This window comes from Musca domestica, unplaced genomic scaffold (genome assembly GCF_030504385.1).
Source record: "Musca domestica strain aabys unplaced genomic scaffold, Musca_domestica.polishedcontigs.V.1.1 1284, whole genome shotgun sequence".
Lineage (NCBI taxonomy): Eukaryota > Metazoa > Arthropoda > Insecta > Diptera > Muscidae > Musca > Musca domestica.
The window spans coordinates 25,011-52,614 of NW_026712170.1; the positions used below are offsets into that span (position 1 = coordinate 25,011).

Below are 27,604 nucleotides of genomic sequence, written 5' to 3' on the forward strand. Positions count from 1 at the left end.
AAAAACGTAAACACATAATTTTCTCTTTCAATTAATAAATTTCGAATGAAATTTTCTCTAAAACTATTATCCTAAGATATATGGTTTACTCCGAGATTCATAGTGAAATTTTGTGTAGAATATTTCTTCCTTTGACAATTTCAGCCTAAAATAAAATTTTATGTTACTTTCAGTGGTCGACTCGAAAAAAGGTTGAGAAAAAAATTGTTAAAAAAATTAGTAAATATTTTCAGTTTTTTATACAACATTGATACGATTCTTTTATTGATGTAGAATGGATATAGCGATTTCTTTCCAATGGTGAGTCATAATGAAATTTGATCTAGAATATTTCCTCCAATGACACTTTTCCTGAAAACTGAAGTATAAATGGAGATTTTTACTTAGATTGGAAACGAGATAAAATTGTCTGTAAAAAACGTAAACACATAATTTTCTCCTTTAAATTAATAAATTTCGAATGTAATTTTCTTTAAAACTATCATTCGTAGAAAAATGATTTATTCTAAAATTTATTGTGAAATCGTGTGTAGAATATTTTCTCTCTTGATACCTTCTTCAAAAAACTAAATTTTATGTCACTTTCAAGCTTTAATTCAAAAAAGGTCGAGAAAAAATGGACAAAAAAATAGGAAATATTTTTTTATTTTTTTATTTTTGGCATCATTGTCACTAATATATTCTTGATACTGAATGGATATAGGAATTTCTTTCCAATGGTGACTGATAGTAATATTTGATGTAGAATAATTATTCCTTTAACACTTTTCCCAAAAAATGAAGTGTGAAGGGAGATTTTGACTTAGATTTGAAACGTGTTTAATTGGCTGTAAAAAACGTAAACATATAATTTTTTCTTTTAATTTTGAAATTTCGAATTGAATTTCCTTAGAAACTATTATCCTCAGATATATGGTTTACTCTGAGATTTGTAGTGAAATTTTGTGAGGAATATTTCTTCCTTTAACAATATCCGCCTAAAACGAAATTTTATGTTACTTTCAGGCGTTAACTCCAAGAAAGGTCGAGGAAAAAGTAAAAATTAAATTAGTAAATATTTTCGGTTTTTTATGCAACATTGATACGATTCTTTTATTGATGTAGAGTGGTTAAAGAAATTTCTTTCCAATGGTGAGTCATATTGAAATTTGCTGTAGAATATTTCCTCCATTGACACTTTTCCTAAAAAATGAAGTATAAAGGGAGATTTTGACTTAAATTGGAAACTATATAAATTGACTGTAAAAAACGTAAACACATAATTTTCTCCTTTAGTTTATAAACATCGAATTTAATTTCCTTAGAAACTATTATCCTCAGATATATAGTTTACTCTGGGATTTATAGTAAAATTTTGTGTAGAATATTACTTCCTTTATCAATTTCCCCCTAAAATGAAATTTTATGTTACTTTCAGGCGTTAACTCGAAAAAAGGTCGAGAAAAAATTGATCAAAAAATTAGGAAATCTCTTCGGTTTTTTTGGCAACATTGACACGAATCATTTCTTGATATAGAGTAGAAATAGCGATTTCTGACCAATGGTGACCTATAATGAAATTTGATGTAGAATATTTCTTCCTTTAACACATTTTACAAAAAATTAAGAATGAATGGAGATTTTGACTTGGGTAGGAAACGTGTTAAATTGGCTGTAAAAAAAAGTAAACACATAATTTAATCTTTTTTCTCGAATTGAATTTCCTTGGAAACTATTATCCTCAGATATATGGTTTACTCTGACATTTACAGTGAAATTTTGTGAGGAATATTTCTTCCTTTAACAATTTCTGCCTGAAACAACATTTTAAGTTACTTTCGGGCGTCAACTCAAAAAAAGGACGAGAAAAAAATTGATCAAAAAATTAGTAAATATTTTCGGTTTTTTGGCAACATTGATACGATTCTTTTATTGATGTAGAGTGGATATAGAGATTTCTTTCCATTGGTGACACATAGTGAAATTTGATGTAGAATAATTCTTCCTTTAACACTTATCAAATGAAATGAAGTATAAGTGGAGATTTTGACTTGGGTTGAAAACGTGTTAAATTGGCTGTAAAAAACGTAAACAAATAATTTTCTCTTTCCATTTATAAACTTCGAAATAAATTTCCTTAGAAACTGTTATCCTCAGATATATGATTTACTCTGAGATTTATAGTAAAATTTTGTGTAGAATATTTCTTCTTTTAACAATTTCAGCCTAAAATGAAATTTTATGTTACTTTCAGCGGTCAACTCGAAAAAAAAAGGTCGAGAAAAAATCCATCAAAAAATTAGTAAATATTTTCGGTTTTTTATACAACATTAATATGATTCTTTTATTAATGTAGAGTGGATATAGAGATTTCTTTCCAATGGTGAGTCATAGTGAAATTTGCTGTAGAATATTTCGTCCTTTAACACTTTTCCTAAAAAATGAAGTATAAAGGGAGATTTTGACTTAGATTGAAAACATGTTATATTGGCTGAAAAAAAACGTAAACACATAATTTTTTTCATTTAGTTTATAAACTTCGAATTTAATTTCCTTAGAAACTATTATCCTCAGATATGTGGTTTACTCTGAGATTTATAGTGAAATTTTGTGAGGAATATTTCTACTCTTAACACTTTCCGCCTAGAACAACATTTTAAGTGGCTTTCGTGCGTCAACTTGAAAACGGCCGAGAAAAAAATTGATCAAAAAATTAGTAAATATTTTCGGTTTTTTATGCAACATTGATACGATTCTTTTATTGATGTAGAATGGATGTAGAAATTTCTCTCCAATGGTGACTCATAGTGAAATTTTATGGAGAATAATTCTGCCTTTTACACTTTTCCTAAAAAGTTAAGTATAAAGGGAGATTTTGACTTGGGTTGGAAACGTGTTAAGTTGGCTGTAAAAAACGTAAACACATAATTTTCTCCTTTGGTTTGTAAACTTCGAATTGAATTTCCTTAGAAACTATTATCCTCAGATATATGATTTTCACTGAGATTTATACGGAAATTTTGTGAGGAATATTTCTTCTCTTAACAATTTCCCCCTAAAATTAATTTTTATGTTACTTTCAGCTGTCAACTCGAAGAAAGGTTGAGAAAAAAATTGATCAAAAAATTAGTAAATATTTTCAGTTTTTTTGCAACATTGAAACGATTCTTTTATTGATGTAGAGTGGATATAGAGATTTCTCTCCAATGGTGAGTCATATTAAAATTTGCTGTAGAATATTTCTTCCATTGACACTTTTCCTAAAAACTGAAGTATAAATGGAGATTTTGACTTGGGTTGGAAACATGTTAAATTGGCTGTAAAAAACGTAAACATATTATTTTCTCTTTCAATTAATAAATTTCGAATGGAATTTTCTCTAAAATTATCATACCTAGAAACATGATTTATTCTGAGATTTATAGTAAAATAATGTGTAGAATATATCTTTCTTTAAGAATTTCCGCCTAGAACGAAATATTATGATACTTTCAGTTGTCAACTTGAAAAAAGGTCAAGAAAAAAATTCATCAAAAAATTAGGAAATATTTTCGGTTTTTTTTTTTTTTTTTGCAACATTGATACGATTCTTTTATTGATGTAGAGTGGATATAGAGATTTCTTTCCAATGGTGAGTCATAGTGAAATTTGCTGTAGAATATTTCCTCCACTGACACTTTTCCTAAAAACTGAAATATAAATGGAGATTTTGACTTGGGTTGGAAACGTGTTTAATTGCCTGTAAAAAACGTAAACAAATAATTTTATCCTTTAGTTTATAAACTTCGAATTTAATTTCCTTTGAAACTATTATCCTTAGATATGTGATTTACTCTGAGATTTATAGTGAAATATTGTGTAGAATATTTCTTCCTTTAACAATTTTCGCCTAAAACAGCATTTTAAGCTACTTTCAGCTGTCAACTCGAAAAAAAGGCCGAGAAAAAAATTATCAAAAAATTAGTAAATATTTTCGGTTTTTTGGCAACATTGATACGATTATTTTATTTATGTAGAGTGGATATAGAGATTTCTTTCCAATGGTGACTCATAGTGAAATTTGATGGAGAATATTTTTTCCTTTGAGGTTATCCTTCTAAAAAACTGTTTTGTAGGAAAAATTCGCATAAATTCACACAATGTACGATTTTAACCCTAAAACGTGTTTTAATAGATATGAGTTCCTGGCATTTAGGTAAGACTTAGACTTTCGGTATCTTCCGGGACCTATAGTAGAATGTTATGGCAAATAATTTTGTAGAATATTTTGAGTTGCTACAGATCCTTTTAATCGGAGTTTTTAACCATTTTTTTATAAAAATGACCAAAAAGACCCCTTTGTTGACTTGGTTGAGGGTTAAAATCTTCTACCAAAATAATCCTGGTATTTTTATCTGTAATAGTGCCGAAGAGACTATACACCAAAAATGGACGGATTTCGAGGAATCTTGATTCGAAAATCTAAAAAATAAGTGGAAGAAGGGGGAACTTACCCCCCTCTATTTGGGTAAATTTGTTTATGTAAAATTTCACAACGCCGATACACATGTATCCTATTTTTAGCTTTATTTTTATATTCTGCTGGATTTTCATTTTCCATTTTTTAATTTATTATTATTTTTTATTTCTTTAAAGAAATAAAAAAAAATTAAAATAAATAAATAAAAAATTATTTATTTTATTTTATTTTTTTTTTTGGCTTCAAAAATCTTATGCAACTTATTTTTTTAAAAATTGCAATCATAAATTTTCAAAAAAAAAAAAAAAAAAATATCGAGGTCAAATATTGATAACCCAAAACGGATATTGGTGTTTGGCAACAAATATTTGTTTCAAAATATTTAAAAAAATTAATTATTTATTTATTTATTTATTTTTTTTACTTTTTTCCAGCAAATATACCGTTATCGCACCCGGTACCATTCACTCGAATGACAAATACACCGCTGCAGTTGCGGTCCACAATCTGGCAGAGCCATGCCAAATAAAGGTGGGCATCACCGGCCCCTCATTCAACGAAAGCAAAACGGTCGAGGTCAAGGGTTCGGAAATCAAAGAAGTTGACTTTGCCGTACCCACCCTCGTCGAGGGTAAATACAATCTCACCGCTGAGGGTTTGAATTGTTTGGAGAATTTCAAAAATACCACCAAATTGGATTTTGCCAAATTCGAGACATATGTTCGCCTACAGACCGACAAGGGTCTGTACAAGCCTGGAGATGTTATCAATTATCGCGTTTTGTTTTTGGACAAAGATCTGAGACCAGGTAAAGCTGAGCCAGATACAGTGCTATGGTTCGAAGATGGCAAGCGAAATCGCATTAAGGAACTGAAGAATTTGGAAGTGGTGAAGGGTGTACATACGGGACATTTTCAGATTTCCGAATTCCCTGTAATGGGTAATTGGCGTTTGGTTGTGTCCAGCAAGGGTCACTATGATCGTGCCGTGTATTTTGAGGTCCAGAAATATGTCCTACCCAAATATGTGGTCAAGGCCGAGGCAACGGAATCGGTTTCGGTTAAGGATGGTGATATGCAGGTCGTTGTAAGGGCCAAGTAAGTGGAAAATAAAAGAGAGCGTTAGAAATTTCTCTCTCTCTCTCGCTTGACTTATTTAATACCAAGGAGAGAGGTGGAGTAAAATATTTGTTCTTCTTAAAATTTTTGAGAGAAAGAGAGTTGGATACATTTCTCCTTTTTGGCAGGAGAATGAAATAGGAGAAGAAAGAAAGAGAGAGAAAGGGAGAGAGAGAGAGAAAAAATTAAAAATACGAGGGATTTCTTCTTTGTCTTCCAAGAAGAATTCTAGTGAGCAAGAGAGAGGGTGAAATTTCCCATCCCTCTTTCTTCTTCCTTTTTCAACTCTTATCCCAAGAATTAGCAGATATTCCTTAAATCATCTATTGAACCCCTCCCCCCACCCTCCACAGATTTTCCGAGAAAACTAAATTCTCCCTCCTTCCCTCTTTTCTTCCAGAATTTTCGAAGTGGAGTTTCGTGAGAATGAGAGACGGATTCATTGCTCCCTTCTCTCCCAAGAATTTCGAAGAGCAAGAGAGACGGTGAATTTTCTCTCTCTCTCTCTCTCTCAGTTTCTTCTACTTTTTCCACTCTTTTCCCAAGAATTAGGAGATATATTTCTGTCCCTCTGTTGGCTCTCCAGAATTCCATAGAAAGATAAATTCTCTCTTTTTTTCCTTCTTTTCTTCCAGAATATCCGAAATGGAGTTTTGCGAGAATGAGAGAGGGACACATTTCTCCCTTCTCCCCCCAGAATTTCGGTGATAAATAAATGCTTTTTCCTTACGTCTGTTTTTCCAGAATTTTCGAAATGGAGTTTCCCCAGAATGAGAGAGGGATAAATCTTTCTCCCTATTTTAGAGTGAAAGAGGCAGGGTGATTTTTCACTTTCTCTCTCTCTCTTCTCTTTTTTTTCACTCTTCTCCCAAGACTAAGGAGGTATTTCTCTGATCCTCTATTGGCTCCCCAGAATTTCAGAGAAATATAAATTCTCTCTCCTTCCCTCTTTTCTTACAGAATTTTCGAAATGGAGTACGGGATATATTTCTCTGTCCCTCCTCCTCTCTTTTCTCCCAAATTTTTTTTTGTGGAGAACTTTCTCCCTTTTTCGTCAGGAATGTATAACTCAGAGAGGAAAGAGACAATTCTCTCTCCCTTTTGTCAAGGGAAAATGACGAAGATATTTCTAAGAAACCATTCCTCTTTCAATTCTCCCCTCTCTCCCCCCCCCTCTCTCCCCCCTCACTCTCTCCCCCTCCCTACCTCTCTTTCCACCCTGGAGTGCTAAATTTATTATTTTTATCTTCTTTTATTTCCCAGCTACACCTACGGCAAACCCCTGAACGGCAAGGCCACCGTAATTCTGACCCTGGGCTCCTACTACGACTTCGGACGCAGTATGGATGATGAGAAAAAACAACCGCCTAGCATTATTCGCACCGCCGACATGATCCAAGGCAAGGCCAAGATCGATATGAATGTCAAGCAATTGGAGGCCTATTTGCACAGCAAAGAATACTCCACCTATGCCACTATTGTGGCCACCGTGGAGGAAGAATTCACGGGGGTGAAAATCAACACCACCGCCAGTACCCAAATCTATCCCTATCGCTATGCCATGCACTGTGTCCATTATTACGAATGTAATTCCTTTGAGGCGGATAAGGAAAAGGAGGTTATGATCCAGTTGACCTATGTGGATGGTAGCCATTTGAAGGATACCAAGACCCCAGTGGAATTGGTCTACACGGAAGTTTTGGAAAAGAATTCATGGCATCAGCCACGTCACATGGATAGCGGTGAGGAGGTGACGACCACCCTTATGCCACCGGTGGGGGAGAATCGTACCTTCTCCTTTAAGGGTTTCATGAATGAAACCGGTTTTGTGACCTTCAAGGTTAAGTTGAGCGATCTGAAGGAATATGAAGGCTATAGCCATTATTATAACATTGAGGCCCTGTATCGCGATGAGAAACGTGACGTCAACAATGCCTATCAATATCGTGAGCCCAAGAAGGTGGATACCCCCGAAGAGAAGTTGCCCAAGGATTGGTTTAAATTGGAGGATAGATACTACAATAATCGGTGGGTGCTTGGGGTACCTTAAACGATTTTCGATTTTTAATGAATAAATTTTTCTTTCCAGTCCCAAGCTATTCCACGAGGAACACTTCACCGTCAACTCCAGCAAACCCCTGGCCTATTTGGACTTTAATGTTGTGGCGCGCGGCAATATCATCAAGTCGGGCCACATTGATTTGCCCAACAAACCCATGGTTCACAATATCAGTTTTACACCCGATTTGGTCTGCTCGCCAAGATTCTCGGTCTATGTCTACTATGTCGATGCTGAGGGTGAATATCATTATGCTGAAGATACCTATTATATTGATTATGAGCTGGAAAATAAGGTAAGTCCTGGAAAAGCCTTGGGGATAATGGTTATACTTTTTATACCCTCCACCGTAACACTGTAGCTTCCGCACGAAATGTAGTAGGGGGATAAAATTTTACTCAGATGTGTGCTAGGTCTGCAGGATTTTTGGTAATGAAAATGGGCTACATAGGTCCATGTTTTGGTATAGGTCCCCTATGGGTGTACCTTCCGATATTTGGTATTTTAAGGATTTTGGAGACATTATTTAACGGAATGGTTTCAAATTTCGTATTTGAAGTTCCTACCAGATGTTATAGTCTGTTACTGAAAATTGTGTCTGTAGGTTCAAGTCTTTATAGAGCCCCCATACAACGGTACCTCCCTTTATTCGGTATTTTGATGATTTTGGCGGCTGTATTCAACCGAATAGTTTCAAATTTCGTATTTGAAGTTCCTACCAGATGTTATAGTCTGTTACTGAAAATTGTCTCTGCAGGTCCAAGTCTTCATATAGCCCCCATACAACTGTACCTTCCTATATTCGGTATTTTGAGGATTTTGGCGACATTATAGGCCGGAACTGGTTCAAATTTGGTATTTGAAGTTCGTAATGGGTACTGCAGCCTGTCACTGAAAATGGCCAATGCAGGTTCAGGTCTTCATATAGCCCCCATATAACAGTACCCCCCGATATTCGGTATTTTAAGGATTTTGGCGACATTATTTAGCGGAATTCTTCCAAATTTTGTATTTGGAGTTCGAAATGGGTACTACAGACTTTCACCAAAAATTATTTATGCAGGTCCATGTCTTCGCATGGGTCTCCTTTAATCGTACATCCCTATTTTCGGAATTTTGATGATTTTGGCGACATTATTAATCAGAATTGTTTCAAATGTGGTATTTGGAGTTCGCAATGGGTATTACAGCCTGTCACCGAAAATTGTCTATGTAGGTCCACGGCTTCATATGGGTCTCCTTTAATCGTACCTCCCAATATTCGGCATTTTGAGGATTTTGGCAACATTATCCAGCGGAATTGTTTCAAATTTCGTATTTGGAGTTCGCAATAGGTACTACAGACTGTCACCAAATATTGTTTATGCAGGTCCATATCTTCGTATAGGTCCCCTGTAATTGTACCTCCCTATATCTAGTATTTTGAGGATTTTGGCGACATTATCTATCGGAATTCTTTCAAATTTCGTATTTGAAGTTCGTAATGGGTACTACAACCTGTCACTGAAAATTGTCTATGTAGGTCCAAGTCTTCATATAGCCCTCATACAACGGTACCTTCCGATATTCGGTATTTTGAGGATTTTGGCAACATTATTTATCGGAATTGTTTCAAATTTGGTATTTGAAGTTCCTAATGGATGCCACAGCCTGTCACCGAAAATTGTCTATATAGGTCCACGGCTTCATATAGCCCCCATATAACGGTACCTCCCGATATTCGGTATTTTGAGGATTTTGGCGACATTATCCTTTGGATTTTTTTCAAATTTGTTATTTAAAGTTCTCAATGGATACTACAGCCTGTCACCGAAAATTGTTTATATCGGTCCATGTCTTCATATAGCCCCCATACAACGGTACCTCCCGATATTCGGTATTTTGAGGATTATGACGACATTTTCCAATGGAATCCTTTCAAATTTTGAATTTGAAGTTCCTAATGGGTGCTACCACCTCTCACAAAAAATTGTCTGTGTAGGTCCAGGTTTTCGTATCGGTCCCCTATAATGGTACCTCCCAATATTCGGTATTTTGAGGGTTTTGGCGACATTATTTATCGGAACTATTTCAAATTTCGTATTTGAAGTTCCTAATGGGTACTACAGTTTTTCACCGAAAATTGTCTATATAGGTCCACGGCTTCGTATAGGTCCCCTATGGGTGTACCTCCCTATATTTGGTATTTTGAGGATTTTGGCGACATTATCCTTTGGAATTATTTCAAATTTGTTATTTAAAGTTCTCAATGGATACTACAGCCTGTCACCGAAAATTGTCTATGTAGGTCTACGGCTTCGTATGGATCTCCTCTAATCGTACCTCCCTATTTTCGGCATTTCGAGGATTTTGGCGACATTATTTAACAGAATTCTTTCAAATTTTGTATTTGGAGTTCGTAATGGGTACTACAGCTTGTCACCGAAAATTGTCTATGTAGGTCCAAGTCTTCATATAGCCCCCATACAACGGTACCTCCCTAAATTCGGTATTTTGAGGATTTTGACAGCATTATTTAGCGGAATTGCTTTAAATTTGGTATTTGAAGTTCGCAATAGGTACTACATCCTGTCACCAAAAATTGTTTATGCAGCTCCACGTCTTCGTATAGCCCCCATACAACGGTACCCCCCGATATCCGGTATTTTGAGGATTTTGGCGACATTATCTATCGGAATTGTTTCAAATTTGGCATTTGAAGTTCCCAATAGATACTACAGCCTGTCACCGAAAATTGTCTATGTAGGTCTAAGTTTTCATGTAGCCCCCATACATCGGTACCTCCCGATATTCGGTATTTTGATGATTTTGGCGACATTATCTTTCGGAATTCTTTCAAATTTCGTATTTAAAGTCCGTTATGGGTGCTACAGCCTGTCACCAAAAATTGTCTATGTAGGTCCACGGCTTCGTATGGATCTCCTTTGATCGTACCTCCCAATATTCGGTATTTTGAGGATTTTGGCGACATTTTCCAACGGAATTCTTTCAAATTTCGTATTTGTAGTTCCTAATGGGTACTACAGCTTGTCGCCGAAAATTGTTTATTTAGGTCCATGTCTTCGTATAGGTCCCCTATAATGGTACCTCCCTATATTCAGTATTTTGAGGATTTTGGCGACATTATAGACCGGAATTCTTTCAAATTTCGTATTTAAAGTTCGTAATGGGTACTACAACCAGTCACCGAAAATTATTTATGCATGTCCACGGCTTCATATAGCTCCCATACAATGTACCTCCCAATATTCGGTATTTTGATTATTTTACCGACAATTGTTGCCGGAACAGCTTCAAATTTCGTATTTAAAGTTCACAACAGATACTACGGCCTCTCACCAAAAATTACGTGTGCATGTCCACGTCTTCGTATAGCCCCCATATAACGGTAACCCCCGATATTCGGTATTTTGAGGATTTTGGCGGCTGTATTCAACGAAATTGTTTCAAATTTCGTATTTGAAGTTCTTATTAAGTCCTACTGCCTGTCACCGAAAACTGTCTCTGTAGGTCTTCGTCTTCATATAGCCCCCATACAACGGTACCTCCCCATATTCGGTATTTTGAGGATTTTAGCGACATTATCCACCGGAATTCTTTTAAATTTCGTATTTGAAGTTCGCAATGGGTACTACAGCCTGTCACCGAAAATTGTCTATGCAGGTCCACATGTTCGTATAGGTCCCCTGTAATTGTACCTCCCTATATCCAGTATTTTGAGGATTTTGGCAACATTACTAATCTTAATTGTTTCAAATTTCGTACTTGAAGTTCCTAATGGGTGCCACAGCCTGTCACCAAAAATTGTTTATGCAGCTCCACGCCTTCGTATAGCCCCCATATAACGGTACCCCCCGATATTCGGTATTTTGAGGATTTTGACGACATTTTCCAACGGAATTCTTTCAAATTTCGTATTTGGAGTTCGCAATGAGTACTACAGCCTGTCACCGAAAATTGTTTATGTAGGTCCATGTCTTCATATAGCTCCCATACAATGGTACCTCCCAATATTCGGCATTTTGAGGATTTTGTCGACATTATCCACCGGAATTGTTTCATATTTGATATTTGAAGTTCGCAATGGGTACTTCAGCCTGTCACCAAAAATTGTTTATGCAGCTCCACGGCTTCATATAGCCCCCATACAACGGTACCTTCCGATATTCGGTATTTTAAGGATTTTGGCGACATTTTCCAACGGAATTCTTTCAAATTTCGTATTTGGAGTTCGCAATGAGTATTACAGCCTGTCACCGAAAATTATCTATGTAGGTCCACGGCTTCATATGGGTCTCCTTTAATCGTACCTCCCAATTTTCGGTATTTTTATGATTTCGCCGACATTATAGGCCGGAACTGGTTCAATTTTGACATTTGACGTTCGTAATTGGTACTACAGCCTATGGCAAACATTTCCGAAAATTCCGAATTTTTTGAAAATTTAGAAAATTTTTCAAAAACTTTCAGAAATTTTCTAAAAAATTTCAAAATTTTTTTAAACATTTTTCAGAGATTTTCAATTTTTTTTTAAAAATTTTCAAATTCCTTCCAAATAGTGTAGGGTATTAAAACTGCGGCCAAGCCGAATTTTCAAAATTTTTCAAAAAATTTCAAATTTTTTTAAAAATTTTCAAAGTTTTTCAGAAATTTTCAAATGTCTCCAAATGAGGTTATTAAAACTGCTGCCAAACCAAATTTTGCTCCTTTTTCAATTCTCTAATTTTTTTTATTTCCAGATCAACATCACGGCCGCCGAACAAGTCAAGCCAGGCCAGGAAGTTGCCTTAAAAATCAAAACCGCTCCCAATTCCTTTGTCGGTCTTATGGCTGTGGATCAAAGTGTGCTGTTGCTGAGATCCAACAACGATATTCGGCCCACGGAATTCGGCTGGACTGTGGGCTCATATGTTACACGTACCCCTCATCAGGGTGGCTACTCCTACTACCCCGGCACCATTGTGGGCTGTGTTACCCTAACGAATGCCGATTATTTCTATAACTGGACCAAGCCGGAATATATGACAAGTGAGTTTCATTCCGCCCATCGGAAATATGCGATGTCGACAACACTAAAGGTATGTCTGTTTTTCTTTAAATTTAGTAGTGCCATTTGCCGCTGTGGAGCGTAATGATCTATCCCAAGATTTTGTACCACAGACAGGATCGGGCACCCGGGCCGGTCATCCACCCATGGTGGCCAGTGCTGCCGCTGGTGGTTTTGGTGGGGCGGCTGCTGATTCCTTTGGTGGCAGTGGACCTATTCAGGTGCGCAAGGATTTCGCCGAGACCTGGATCTTTGATAACATTGAAAAGTAGGTTGCAAGGGGTACCAGAATTGCGGAATTTTTATTAATTTCAAAAAAAAAAAAACAATTTTTTCCAGTACCGACAAGGAAGAATTCACCTGGTCCAAAAAAATACCCGACACCATTACCTCCTGGATGGTGAGTGGCTTTGCCATGAACAGCGAAAAGGGTCTGGCCGTGACAGGGGATAAAACCAAAATCACCACCTTCCAACCCTTCTTCATATCGGTGCGTCTACCCTACTCTGTCAAGCGTGGCGAGGTCATTAACATCCCAGCCCTGGTATTTAATTACTTGGACAAAACCCTCGACGTTGAGGTCACCCTGGACAATGCCGATGATGAATTTGAATTTACCGAAGTCAATAACGAAGTGATTGGCGATCAAAAACGCAGTAAAATGGTGCGCGTTCCAGCCATGGGTGCAGCGGGTGTGGCATTTATGATCCGCCCCAAAGTTTTGGGTAATGTAATGTTGAAATACACTGCCGTCTCCCCGGTGGCCGGTGATGCTGTGCACAAGTCAATGAAGGTGGTGCCGGAGGGTGTCACCAAATATGGCAATCGGGCGTATTTTGTCAATCTCAACAAGGAATCGGAAATGAAGGCTTCGTTTGAGCTGGAATTGCCCGCAGAGATTATACCCGACTCCCAACATGTTGAGGTGGGAGTTGTGGGAGATATCCTGGGACCCGTGGTCAATAATTTGGATAATTTAGTGCGCCTTCCCACGGGCTGTGGCGAACAGACCATGTCCACTTTGCTGCCGAATTATTTGGTCATGAAATATTTGGAGGTAAGTGATTGTCAATTCCCAGCTCTGGATTTCTGGGAGTTAGGGAATTTCTGTTTCTCTTTTTCATCTCTCTCTGTCGCTCACTCTCTCTTTTATATATCCTCCTCTCTTTAATCTATTTCTCTCCCCATTCCATTATCGCTTCTCTCTCCCCTCCCCCTCTCCAATATCTCTTCTTTCTAGCTTCTATATCCTTTCATGTCCTATCTCCTCTCTCTCTCCACGAAAATATCACTCTCCTTTCTCCCATCTATCTCATGTCTACCATCATTTGTCTCTCTCCTCATTCATTCTTTCTTCCATCCATCTGATATATCTTCCCTCTTTATCTTCTATATCTCTCCTCTGGATCAATCTCACCTCTCTCCTCATTTCTCTCTCTATCTCGCTCTCTCCTCTCCATATCCTACATCGCTTCTTTCCATCTCCTATCTCTCCATATCCAATCTCCCTTATCTCTTCTCATTATTTTCTCTCTTCTACCTCTCTCCATATTTTATTTCTCTCTTATATTCTCCCACCTCTCCACTTCTGTCTCTCTTATCTCCACCTCTTATCCCCTTCCTCTTCTCCAATCTGACTCCTCAACTATCTGTCTTCTCATCTATCTCTCACCCCTTCTATGTGTGTTCTCTTCTTTATGTTTCCTCCTCTCTCTCTCTCTCCCTCTCGCCAACAATATAACACTCCTATCCATAAGCTTTGCTCTCCAATATCTCTCTCCTCCCCCGCATATCTCGCCTCCTATCTACCTCCCTTTATACCTGTCGCCCCTCCACTAATTATATCACTCTTCTTTTTCTCTCTCCCCCTCCTGCAGAACACCAAACGCCTCACCCCCACCATGGAAACCAAGCTGCGCTACAACATGGAAAATGGTTACCAACACATGCTAAACTATCGCCATCCCGATGGCTCGTTCAGCTCCTTTGGACCGCATAAAATCGATGGACAACCCAACAATGGTTCCACCTGGCTGACAGCCTATGTGGCCCGTTCCCTGCTCCAGCTGGAAGACTACATTAAAGTGGACTCCAAGGTCATTGAAAAGGCCCTAGAATATTTGGCCCAACAACAGGCCCAGAATGGCTCGTTTAGCGAAAAATCTCAAGGCTTCTTCTACAGATCTCAGGCCAATCATGTCTCGTTGACCAGTACCGTCCTGCTGGCCTTGTTGGAAAACAAAACCTATGCCGAAAAATACTCCGCCCACATTCAAAAGGCTTTGAATTACATCAGTGAAAATTCCGACAAAGAAGAGTCACTGCATGCCCAGGCCATTGCCACCTATACCCTGGACAAGGCCCAACATGCCAAGGCTGGGGAGAAATTGGCAAAACTGAATTCTTTGGTGAAGACCGATGGTGATCGCAAATGGTGGTCCAGCTCGAATAAACCTCTGTCGCGCAGATGGTGGCTCTATGTCTACAGCAGTGATGTGGAAATCAGTTCCTATGCCCTACTCACGCTCCTAAATCAACCCACACCCAATCTGGATGAAGTTCTGCCCATTATCAGATGGCTCATTGCCCAGCGTAATAGCTATGGTGGCTTCTCCTCGACCCAGGATACCGTGGTGGGCTTACAGGCTCTGATACAATTTGCCAAATTGGCCGATTACGAACCAGCCAAAATGGTGGTCAATGTAGCCTCCAAGGGCGGTGACAAGGAGAAACAGGAAACTCTTAATTTGACCGAGGAGAATGATATACTCTATCAAAATGTGGAGGTAAAGGAAAGTTGGGATATAATTTTAAAACAAATAATAATTCCGTTTTTTTTTTTTTTGTAGATGCCCGACAAAACCAAATCCATTGACTTCACCGCCAAGGGCACCGGTACCGCCATGGTCCAGGTGGCCTATCAATACAACATTTTGGAAAAGGAACAGCCCAGCTTCACAATAACCACGGAAAAGCAACAGACTGCCCAAAAATCGGCGCTGCTCATAAATGTCTGTGTTGAGTACACAGGCGAGGGAGAAGCCTCTAATATGGCCGTTTTGGAAATTAACACCCCATCCGGTTATGTTGTGGAGGACGAGAGCCTGGCCGCCATCAAGGAGGTCAAGAGAGTTAGTGTGAGTATTTGAAAAGAGAAAATGTGAAAAAACATTTTTTTTAAAAAACCCACGCATTTTAAAAACTTTGAAAAATATTTTTTAAAATTCCCCGGCTGCTAAAGACCTTGAAAAAATATTTTTTTAAAATTCCCCGCCTCTCTGGATTTTATAAAAATTATTTTTTATAAAATCCACGCCTGTGATAGACCTTGAAAAATGTTTTTTTAAAAAATCCACGCCTGTGATAGACCTTGAAAAATATTTTTTAAAAAATCCACTCCTCTTTAAGACCTTGAAAAATATTTTTTAAAAAATCCACGCCTGTGATAGACCTTAAAAAATATTTTTTAAAAAATCCACGCCTGTGGTAGACCTTAAAAAATATTTTTTAAAAAATCCACGCCTCTGGGAGAGCTTGAAAAAATATTCTTTATAAAATTCACGCCTCCGGCAGAGCTTGAAAAAATATTCTTTTTAAAAAATCCACAAATATGGTTGTCCTCGAAAAAAAATATTTTTAAAAAAATCCACGTCTGTGATGGTCCTTGAAAAAAATATTTTTTAAAAAATCCACGTCTGTGATGGTCCTCGAAAAAAAAATATTTTTTAAAAAATCCACGCCACTGTTGATGCTTAAAAAATATTCTTTAAAAAATCCACGTCTGTGATGGTCCTCGAAAAAAATATTTTTTAAAAAATCCACGTCTGTGATGGTCCTCGAAAAAAATATTTTTAAAAAAAACCACGCCTGTTTTTGGTCCTTGAAAAAATATTTTTTAAAAAATCCACGTCTTTGGTAGTCCTTGAAAAAATATTTTTTAAAAAATCCACTTCTTTGGTAGTCTTTGAAAAAATATTTTTTAAAAATCCACGCCTTTGGAAGACCTTGAAAAATATTTTTGAAAAAATTCACGCCTCCTAAAAACCTTGAAAGATATTTTTTAAAAAAATCCACTCTTTTTAAAAACCTTGAAAAAAAAATATTTTTTTTTTTAAATTCACGACTCTTAAAACCTTAATTTTTTTTTTAAAAATCCCCACCTCTTAGAGACCGTGAAAAGTGTTTTATAAAAAATCCTCGCTTCTGATAGTCCTTAAAAAATTATTTTTTAAAAAATCCAGGCCTTTGATAGTACTCGAAAAAATGTTTTTAAAAAAATCCACGCCTGCGATAGACCTTGAAAAAATATTTTTTAAAAAGCCACGCCTGTTAAAAACTTTAAAAAATATTTTTTAAAAAATCCACGCCTCTTAAAACCTTTGAAAAATATATTTTAAAAAATCCACGCCTCTTTAAGGCCTTGAAAAATATTTTTTAAAAAATCCACGCCTCTTTAAGGCCTTGAAAAATATTTTTTAAAAAATCCACGCCTCTGATAATCCATGAAAAAATATTTTTGAAAAATCCACGCCTCTGATAATCCATGAAAAAATATTTTTTAAAAAATACACGCATCTGATAATCCATGAAAAAATATTTTTTAAAATATACACGCCGCTTAAAAACTTTGAAAAATATTTTTTAAAAAATCCACGCCTCTTAAAAGCCTTGAAAAATATTTATTAAAAAATCCACGCCCACTAAAAACCTTGAAAAATATTTTTTAAAAAATCTATGCCTCTTAAAAACCATGAAATATATTTTTTTATAAAATTCCACTCCTCTTAAGAACCATGAAATATATTTTTTTATAAAATTCCACTCCTCTTAAAAACCTTGAAAAATATTTTTTAAAAAACCCAAGCCTCTTAAAAACCTTGAAAAATATTTTTTTAAAAATCCGCGCCTTCTAAAAACCCTGAAAAATATTTGTTTAAAAAATCCACGCCTCTTAAAGCTTGAAAAATATTTTTTTTTAAAATCCGCGCCTTTTGAAAACCCTGAAAATATTTTTTTTAAAATCCGCGCCTATTGTAAACCCTGAAAATATTTTTTTTAAAATCCGCGCCTTTTGAAAACCCTGAAAAATATTTTTTAAAAAATCCACGCCTCTTAAAGCTTGAAAAATATTTTTTACAAAATCCACGCCCCTTTTAAACATTGAAAAATATTTTTTTAAAAAATCTTCACCTCTTTTTTTAAAAAATCCACGCATCTATGGGTCTTTGCTCTTAAAAGTCTTGAATCCACGCCTCTTAAAAACTTCGAAAAATATTTTTTATAAAATCCACGCCTCTTAAAAACTTCGAAAAATATTTTTTATAAAATCCACGCCTCTTAAAAACTTCGAAAAATATTTTTTATAAAATCCACGCCTCTTAAAAACTTCGAAAAATATTTTTTATAAAATCCACGCCTCTTAAAAACTTCGAAAAATATTTTTATAAAATCCACGCCTCTTAAAAACTTCGAAAAATATTTTTTATAAAATCCACGCCTCTTAAAAACTTCGAAAAATATTTTTTATAAAATCCACGCCTCTTAAAAACTTCGAAAAATATTTTTTATAAAATCCACGCCTCTTAAAAACTTCGAAAAATATTTTTTATAAAATCCACGCCTCTTAAAAACTTCGAAAAATATTTTTTATAAAATCCACGCCTCTTAAAAACTTCGAAAAATATTTTTTATAAAATCCACGCCTCTTAAAAACTTCGAAAAATATTTTTTATAAAATCCACGCCTCTTAAAAACTTCGAAAAATATTTTTTATAAAATCCACGCCTCTTAAAAACTTCGAAAAATATTTTTTATAAAATCCACGCCTCTTAAAAACTTCGAAAAATATTTTTTATAAAATCCACGCCTCTTAAAAACTTCGAAAAATATTTTTTAAAAAATCCACGCCTCTTAAAAACTTTGAAAAATATTTTTTAAAAAATCCACGCCTCTTAAAAACTTCGAAAAATATTTTTTAAAAAATCCACTCCTCTAAAAAACTTTGAAAAATATTTTTTAAAAAATCCACGCCTTTTAAAAACTTTAAAAAATATTTTTTTAAAAAATCCACGCCCCTTAAAAACTTTTAAAAATATTTTATTAAAAATCCACGTGTCTGGTGGTCCTTGAAAAATATTTTTTTAAAAAATCCACGCCTCTGGGAGAGCTTGAAATAATATTCTTTAAAAAATCCACGCCTCTGGGAGAGCTTGAAATAATATTCTTTAAAAAATCCACGCCTCTGGGAGAGCTTGAAAAAATATTCTTTAAAAAATCCACGCCTGTGAGAGACCTCGAAAAATATGTTTTAAAAAATTCAGGCCTCTTTAATACCTTGAAAAATATTTTTTAAAAAGTCCACGCCTTTTAAAAGCCTTCAAAAATATTTTTTTAAAAAATCCACGCCTGCGATAGACCTTGAAAATATTTTTTTGGAAAATCCACGCCTCTATAAGACCCTGAAAAAATATTTTTTATAAAATCCACTCCTATTAAAAACCCTGAAAATATTTTTTATAAAATCCACTCCTATTAAAAGCCCTGAAAATATTTTTTATAAAATCCACGCCTCTTTAAGGCCTTGAAAAAATATTTTTTATAAAATCCACGCCACACAAAAACTTTGAAAAATATTTTTTTTTTTAAAAAATCCACGCCACACAAAAACTTTGAAAAATATTTTTTTTTTAAAAAATCCACGCCACTTATGGAGCTTGAAAAAATATTTTTTATAAAATCCACGCTACACAAAAACTTTGAAAAATATTTTTTTAAAAAATCCACGCCACTTATGGAGCTTGAAATAATATTCTTTAAAAAATTCACGCCCCTCAAAAGCCTTGAAAAATATTTTTTAAAAATCCACACCTCTAAAAAGCATTAAAAATATATTTTTAAAAATTTCGCGCCCCTTAAAAGCTTCGAAAAATATTTTTTAAAAAATCCACGACCCTTAAAAACTTTGAAAAAAATTGTTTAAAAAATCCACGCCTCTTAAAAACTTGAAAAAATATTCTTTAAAAAATCCACGCCTGTGTTTGGTTCTTGAAAAAATATTCTTTAAAAAATCCAAGTCACTGGTATTCCTTAAAAAATGTTTAAAAAAAAATATAATTTAACTTTTTTTATTTTTCCAGAACGTTGAACTGAAAAATGCCAACTCCCTGCTGGTCATTTACTTCGATCATCTGTACAAGGATCAAAAGACTTGCATCCTCTACGAGGCCATTCGAGCCCATGCTGTCGCTTTACAAAAGCCTGCCCCTATCAAGGTCTACGACTACTACGATTCGAATAAAAAGGCAACCGATTTTTATGAAATCGAAACCAAACTCTGTGATATCTGCGAAGGGGAAGAGGAGTGCAGCAAATGCAAGTGAATCGAATCTGTGGAATAATAGCTGAAATATATCTACGAACAAAAAATAAGCTTTAAGAGATTAGAATGAGAAAATATTTCGTTGCCGCAAAAAAAGATGGAGGCACTTTGAAATTTTTGTTTTTTATACGAGAAAATAATTTAATAAAAAATAATGAAAAAATTAAAACTGGCTTTTTTACTGTTTATTGGTCGATGGAAAATATATTAAATGTGGTAGGCTTTGAAAACATATTCTTTAAAAAATCCACGCCTGAGATAGGTCTTGAAAAAATATTCTTTAAAAAATCCACGCCTGAGATAGGTCTTGAAAAAATATTCTTTAAAAAATCCACGCCTGTGTTTGGTCCTTGAAAAAATATTCTTTAAAAAATCCACGCCTGCGTTTGGTCCTTGAAAAAATATTCTTTAAAAAATCCACGCCTGAGATAGTCTTGGTCTTGGAAAAATATTCTTTAAAAAATCCACGCCTGAGATAGGTCTTGAAAAAATATTCTTTAAAAAATCCACGCCTGAGATAGGTCTTGAAAAAATATTCTTTAAAAAATCCACGCCTGAGATAGGTCTTGAAAAAATATTCTTTAAAAAATCCACGCCTGAGATAGGCCTTGAAAAAATATTCTTTAAAAAATCCACGCCTCTTATAGACCTTGAAAAAATATTCTTTAAAAAATCCACGCCTGAGATAGGTCTTGAAAAAATATTCTTTAAAAAATCCACGCCTGAGATAGGTCTTGAAAAAATATTCTTTAAAAAATCCACGCCTCTTATAGACCTTGAAAAAATATTCTTTAAAAAATCCATGCCTAAGATAGGCCTTGAAAAAATATTCTTTAAAAAATCCACGCCTGAGATAGGCCTTGAAAAAATATTCTTTAAAAAATCCACGCCTGAGATAGGCCTTAAAAAAATATTCTTTAAAAAATCCACGCCTGAGATAGGCCTTAAAAAATATTCTTTAAAAAATCCACGCCTGAGATAGGCCTTGAAAAAATATTCTTTAAAAAATCCACGCCTGAGATAGGTCTTGAAAAAATATTCATAAAAAATCCACGCTTGAGATAGGCCTTGAAAAAATATTGTTTGAAAAATCCACGCCTGAGATAGGCCTTGAAAAAATATTCATTAAAAAATCCACGCTTGAGATAGGCCTTGAAAAAATATTCTTTAAAAATTCCACGCCTGAGATAGGCATTGAAAAAATATTGTTTAAAAAATCCACGCCTTATATAAGCCTTGAAAAAATATTGTTTAAAAAATCCACGCCTTATATAAGCCTTGAAAAAATATTGTTTAAAAAATCCACGCCTGAGATAGGCCTTGAAAAAATATTCATTAAAAAATCCACGCCTGAGATAGGCCATGAAAAAATATTGTTTAAAAAATCCACGCCTTATATAAGCCTTGAAAAAATATTCTTTAAAAAATCCACGCCTGAGATATGCCTTGAAAAAATATTCTTTAAAAAATCCACGCCTGAGATAGGCCTTGAAAAAATATTATTTAAAAAATCCACGCCTGTGATAGACCTTGAAAAAATATTTTTTAAAAAATCCACGCCTGTGATAGACCTTGAAAAAATATTTTTTAAAAAATCCACACCTGTGATAGACCTTGAAAAAATATTTTTTAAAAAATCCACGCCTGTGATAGACCTTGAAAAAATATTTTTTAAAAAATCCACGCCTGAGATAGGTCTTAAAAAAATATTCTTTAAAAAATCCACGCCTGAGATAGGTCTTGAAAAAATATTCTTTAAAAAATCCGTGGGCCATCCCATTACATGTATCCAAATATTGAAATATCATTTGGAACAAATCTCCGGATTAAATGGCTCGTCACGTAAAGCAAATGTTTACTTTGACATTTAACGGCATTTAATGCTCCAACCTTTCAATTCACTTCTACAACCTTTCAAAAAAAAAATCATCCTCCACTTCCAAAAAATTACAATCTAATTTGCATGTAAAAATGGCAGGACCCCACCTCATTGCACTCCCACACACACACCCATGCAGCCATTTAGAAAAATATATGAATTTCTAACTACCCTCTTAACAAGTCTCGTTAGACTCGCTGCTCTCTCTCCTTTCCTGACCTTCCCATTTGCAAATGTGAGAGAGCACCGCGAAAGTCATTAGAATCCTAACCAAACCAGAAAAAAAACTGCCCTCAGGAGGACAATTGTTTATGCCACGCATTTTATTATATTTGAAAACGAATTAGACCGCAAGAAGGAACATGCAATTAAATGAGCAGCACCATTTGAGAGCAGGACTAAAGGGAAATAAAAAATTGGAGTTCTTTGTTCAGGCCTAGCGGTCAAATTTTAATTGCTTAAGGATTTGTGATGTTAACGGTGGTCATTAGGGGCCGCAAAATTGGATAGATGAAATATATTTGGAATTACGCATCTTAAAAAAATTTAAAAAGGCCCTTAAAAATATTCTTTAAAAAATCCCCACCTCCTAGAGACTTTGAAAAAATATTCTTTAAAAAATCCACACCCCAAGGAGAGCTTGAAAAAATATTCTTCAAAAAATCCACGCCTCATAAAGACCCTGAGAAAATATCTTTTAAAAAATCCTAATCTCTTAGAGACCTTTGAGAAAATATTCTTTAAAAATCCACACCTCTTAGAGACCCTGAGAAAATATTCTTTAAAAAAATCCCACCTCCTAGAGAGCTTGAAAAAATGTTCTTTAAGAAATCCCTGCCTTGGATAATCTTTGGAAAAATATTCTCTAAAAAGTCGATGCCTTGGATAATCGTTGAAAAAATATTCTTTAAAAAATCCATGCCTTGGATAATCCTTTAAAAAATATTCTTTAGAAAATCCCCACCTCCTAGAGACTTTGAAAAAATATTCTTTAAAATATCCACACCCCAAGGAGAGCTTGGAAAAATATTATTCAAAAAATTCCCCCCTTTTAGAGACCTAAAAAAAATATTCTTTAAAAGTTCCATGCCTTGGATAATCCTTGAAAAAAATATTCTTTAAAAGATGCATGCCTTGGATAATCCTTGAAAAAATATTCTTTAAAAAATCCCCACCTCCTAGAGACTTCGAAAAAATATTCTTTGAAAAAATCCCCACCTCTGAGAGATCTTGAAAAAATATTCTTTAAAAAATCCCCACCTCTTAGAGACCTAGAAAAAATATTATTTAAAAAAATCCCCACCTTTTAGAGACCTAGAAAAAATATTGTTTAAAAAATCCACGCTTCAGGGAGAGCTTGGAAAAATATTATTTAAAAAATCTAAACCTCTTAGAGACCTTGAAAATATATTCTTTAAAAAATCCACGCCTTTGGTAGTCCTTGAAAAAATATTGTTTAAAAAATCCACTACTTCGGGACAAAAGGCCACTTACTTAGGGGCTTTGTATTGGGAGAGGTACTAAGGAGCAAGATATGAAATGGACCATCAGGACAGGGGAAAATGGAGAAATGGGAAAAAATATATAATAGCTCCATTGGCTGGCTAAAAAAATAGAGAAGTAGAAAAAATATTATTTAAAAAATCCTCACCTCTGAGAGACCTTGGAAAAATATTCTTTAAAAAATCCACACCTGTGATAGGCCCTAAAAAATTATTTTTTAAAAAATCCACACATGTGATAGACCCTAATTTTTTTTTAAATCCACACCTGTGATAGACCCTTATTTTTTTTTTTAAAATCAACACCTGTGATAGACATTAAAATTTTTTTCAAAAAAATTCACACCTGTGATAGACCCTAAAAAATATTTTTTAAAAAATATAAAAATATTTTTAAATAATATTTTTTAAAAAATATAAAAATATTTTTAAAAAATATTTTTTTATTATCCACGCCATGGATGGTCGTTGAAGAAATATTCTTTAAAAAATCCAAGCCTATTTTAGAGCTTGAAAAAAATATTCTTAAAAAATCCAAGCCTATTTTAGACCTTGAAAAAATGTTCTCTAAAAATTCCCCACCTTTAAAAGACCTTTAAAGAATAATTTTAAAAAATTCCCCACCTTTGAAAGACTTTTAAAAAATATTTTTTGAAAATTCCTCACCCTTGTAAGACCTTCAAAAAATATTTTTAAAAACTCCCCACCTTTGAAAGACCTTCAAAAATATTTTTTTTAAGAAATTACACAACTTTGAAAGACCTTCAAAAAATATTTTTTAAAAATTCCTCACGTTTAAAATTCCCCACCTTTGAAAGACCTTCAAAAATATTTTTTTAAAAATTCCCCACCTTTGAAAGACATTCAAAAATATTTTTTCTTTTAATTACCCACCTTTAAAAGACCTTCAAAAAATATTTTTTTTTAGAAATTACACACCTTTGAAAGACCTTCAAAAATATTTTTTTAAAAATTCCCCACCTTTGAAAGACATTCAAAAATATTTTTTTTTAAATTACCCACCTTTAAAAGACCTTCAAAAAATATTTTTTTTAGAAATTACACACCTTTGAAAGACCTTCAAAAATATTTTTTTTTAAATTCTCCATCTTTGAAAGACCTTCAAAAAATATTTTTAAAAATTATCCACCTTTGAAAGACCTTCAAAAATATTTTTTTAAAAATTCCTTACCTTTGAAAGACCTTCAAAAAAATATTTTTTTTTTTAAATTCCTTACCTTTGAAAGACCTTCAAAAATATTATTTTAAAAATTCCTTATCTTTGAAAGACTTTCATAAAATATTCTTTAAAAATTCCCCACCTTTGAAAGACCTTCAAAAAATATTGTTTAAAAATTCCTCACGTTTAAAAGACCTTCAAAAAATTTTTTTTAAATTCCCCACCTTTGGAAGACCTTCAAAAATATTTTTAAAAATTCCCCACCTTTGAAAGACCTTCAAAAATTTTTTTTTTAAAACTCCCAACCTTTAAAAGACCTTCAAAAATATTTTTAAAAATTCCCACCTTTGAAAGACTTTCAAAAATATTTTTTAAAAACTCCCCAGCTTTGAAAGACATTCAAAAATATTTTTTTTTAAATTGCCCACCTTTGAAAGACCTTCAAAAAATAATTTTTTTAGAAATTACATACCTTTGAAAGACCTTCAAAAAATATTTTTTTTTAAAATTCTCCATCTTTGAAAGACCTTCAAAGAATATTTTTAAAAATTACCCACCTTTGAAAGACCTTCAAAAATATTTTTTTTTAAAATTACCCACCTTTGAAAGACCTTCAAAAATATTTTTTTTAAAAATTACACACCTTTGAAAGACCTTCAAACAATATTTTTTTAGAAATTACCCACCTTTGAAAGACCTTCATAATATATTTTTTAAAAAATCCCCACCTTTGAAAGACCTTAAAAAAGTATTTTTTTTTCGGAATTTCTCACCTTTGAAAGACTTTCAAAAAAAATATTTTTTTTTTTTTGAAAATTTCCCACCTTTGAAAGACACTCAAAAATATTTTTGAAAATTACTTAACTTTAAAAGACCTTCAAAAATATTTTTTTAAAAAATTACGCCCTTGGTAGTCCTTGAAAAAATATTCTTTAAAATATTCACGCCTGAAATAGGTCTTGAAAAAATATTCTTTAAAAAATCCCAACTCTAAGAGGACTTGAAAAAAAAATTTAATAAATCAACGCCTGAGAAAGGTCTTGAAAAAATATTCTTTAAAAAATCCATGCCTGAGATAGGTCTAGAAAAAATATTCTTAAAAATATTCACGCCTGAAATAGGTCTTGAAAAAATATTCTTTAAAAAATCTTCACCTCTCAGAGACCTTGAAAAAATATTCTTTAAAAAATCCCCACCTCTTAGAGAGCTTGAAAAAATATTCTTTAAAAAATCCACGCCTGTGCTTGGTCCTTGAAAAAATATTCTTAAAAAAATCCTCCCCTCTGATGGTTCTTGAAGGATTTTTTTTGCGAAATTTATAAATTTATTTATTAAAGCTAAGTGAAATGTGGAATCAATTTTCCTCAAAGTCCTGCATACAGTTTCAATTTCCTTTGAGTTCACTAGTTATCCATAGAAAAAGGGACTCAAATAGAAAAGAAAAAAATAATAAAGATGAAGCATAACATATTTCACGCCCAGCCATTCAAGGATCAGCACCTTGGCATCGCGCCTCAATTGGCAGTCTCGCACACACACACACACCAAGGATGTTATAAAACATGTCTCACACACACATACACACAAACACAAAATATTAACACTAATAACACAAAGTGTCAATAGTTGTCACAAATTGTGTCGACTTCCAGTTGTTGCTGTTGTATTTATTTTTTCTTTCTCTTTTCTTTCCATCCGAGAACAAAGAAGAACACCTAACTATAATGGGACAGCTCAGACGGCTGACTGGCTGGCTGAGTGACATTATCGCCCATGGTCCTCCCAGGAAAACACACTGGCACACACACACATACAGCCACGCAAACATTCATAGATATATGATTTTATTCATGAGTTCGACGTTATGGCATTTCGAATGGCTAACGAGAAATTATACCCTGGGCCATTTTGGAAATCAACGGCAGAAGGACCACGAAAAATTCTGACGAGGACACAGAGGCAAAAAATTTCTTATTTATATATATGTGTAAGGCCGGGTGTCTGCGAACAGAGTAGCATACATATGTCAAATACATGTATGACAATGAATGTTGAGATTATTATCTGGCCCAGAAATTACATGTCCTTGGTGGTAGGATCTCGCTACAAAATAGTGGCCATTGTGAGATTTTTCCAAAAAAAATATATTTTTTTTTTTCGATGAATTTCGACGGCAAGGAGGTGGGTATGATAAATGCTGAAGCAAAATAATTTAATAGTCTTACCTTAAATACTGATATAAAAAATTGAGAGAAGTTCCAAAAACATACCTGGAAGAAAAGAAAAAATATTTAATAATTTTTTGAAAGTCTATAAGGGGCGTGGCTTTTTTAAAAAATATTTTTTCTAGGTTCATAAAAAGCCTGGATTTCTTAAATAATACTTTTTTAAGCTCCATAAGAGGCGTGAAATTTTAAAAAAATATTTTTTTCAAGTACCAAACACAGGCGTGGATTTTTTAAAGAATATTTTTTCAAGGTCTACAAGAGGCGTGGATTTTTTAAAGAATATTTTTTCAAGGTCTACAAGAGGCGTGGATTTTTTAAAGAATATTTTTTCAAGGTCTACAAGAGGCGTGGATTTTTTAAAGAATATATTTTCAAGGTCTACAAGAAGCGTGGATTTTTTAAAGAATATTTTGTCAAGGTCTACAAGAGGCGTGGATTTTTTAAAGAATATTTTTTCAAGATCTACAAGAGGCATGGATTTTTTAAGGAATATTTTTTCAAGATCTACAAGAGGCATGGATTTTTTAAGGAATATTTTTTCAAGGTCTGTAAGAAGTATGGATTTTTTAAGGAATATTTTTTAAGCTTTGTAAGAGGCGTGGAATTTTTAAGGAATATTTTTTCAAGGTCTGTAAGAAGTATGGATTTTTTAAGGAATATTTTTTAAGCTTTGTAAGAGGCGTGGAATTTTTAAAAAATATTTTTTGAAGGTCGTTCAAAGGCGTGGATTTTTTTTGGAAAATATTTTTTAAAGGTCTTTCAAAGGTGGGGAGTT

General features: G+C 34.0%; 1 protein-coding gene across 3 annotated transcripts in view; it reads left to right on the forward strand.

Annotated features, from left to right (window-relative positions):
* LOC101889838 (murinoglobulin-2) overlaps positions 1 to 20,056 on the forward strand; it is a 31,917-nt gene extending 11,861 nt beyond the window's left edge. The window contains exons 2-10 of one of the 3 annotated variants that reach the window (XM_005191835.4): positions 4,873 to 5,535; positions 6,820 to 7,584; positions 7,646 to 7,910; positions 12,355 to 12,643; positions 12,723 to 12,930; positions 13,002 to 13,719; positions 14,540 to 15,448; positions 15,512 to 15,799; positions 19,799 to 20,056. In XM_005191835.4, the coding sequence (XP_005191892.1) occupies positions 4,873 to 5,535; positions 6,820 to 7,584; positions 7,646 to 7,910; positions 12,355 to 12,643; positions 12,723 to 12,930; positions 13,002 to 13,719; positions 14,540 to 15,448; positions 15,512 to 15,799; positions 19,799 to 20,041 (4,348 nt within the window). In that variant the 3' untranslated portion in view covers positions 20,042 to 20,056. Of the gene's footprint in view, positions 1 to 4,872; positions 5,536 to 6,819; positions 7,585 to 7,645; positions 7,911 to 12,354; positions 12,694 to 12,719; positions 12,931 to 13,001; positions 13,720 to 14,539; positions 15,449 to 15,511; positions 15,800 to 19,798 lie in introns of all 3 variants that reach the window. The other 2 variants (XM_005191836.4, XM_005191834.4) reach the window with 2 other exon arrangements.
* The last annotated feature ends 7,548 nt before the right edge of the window (positions 20,057 to 27,604 follow it).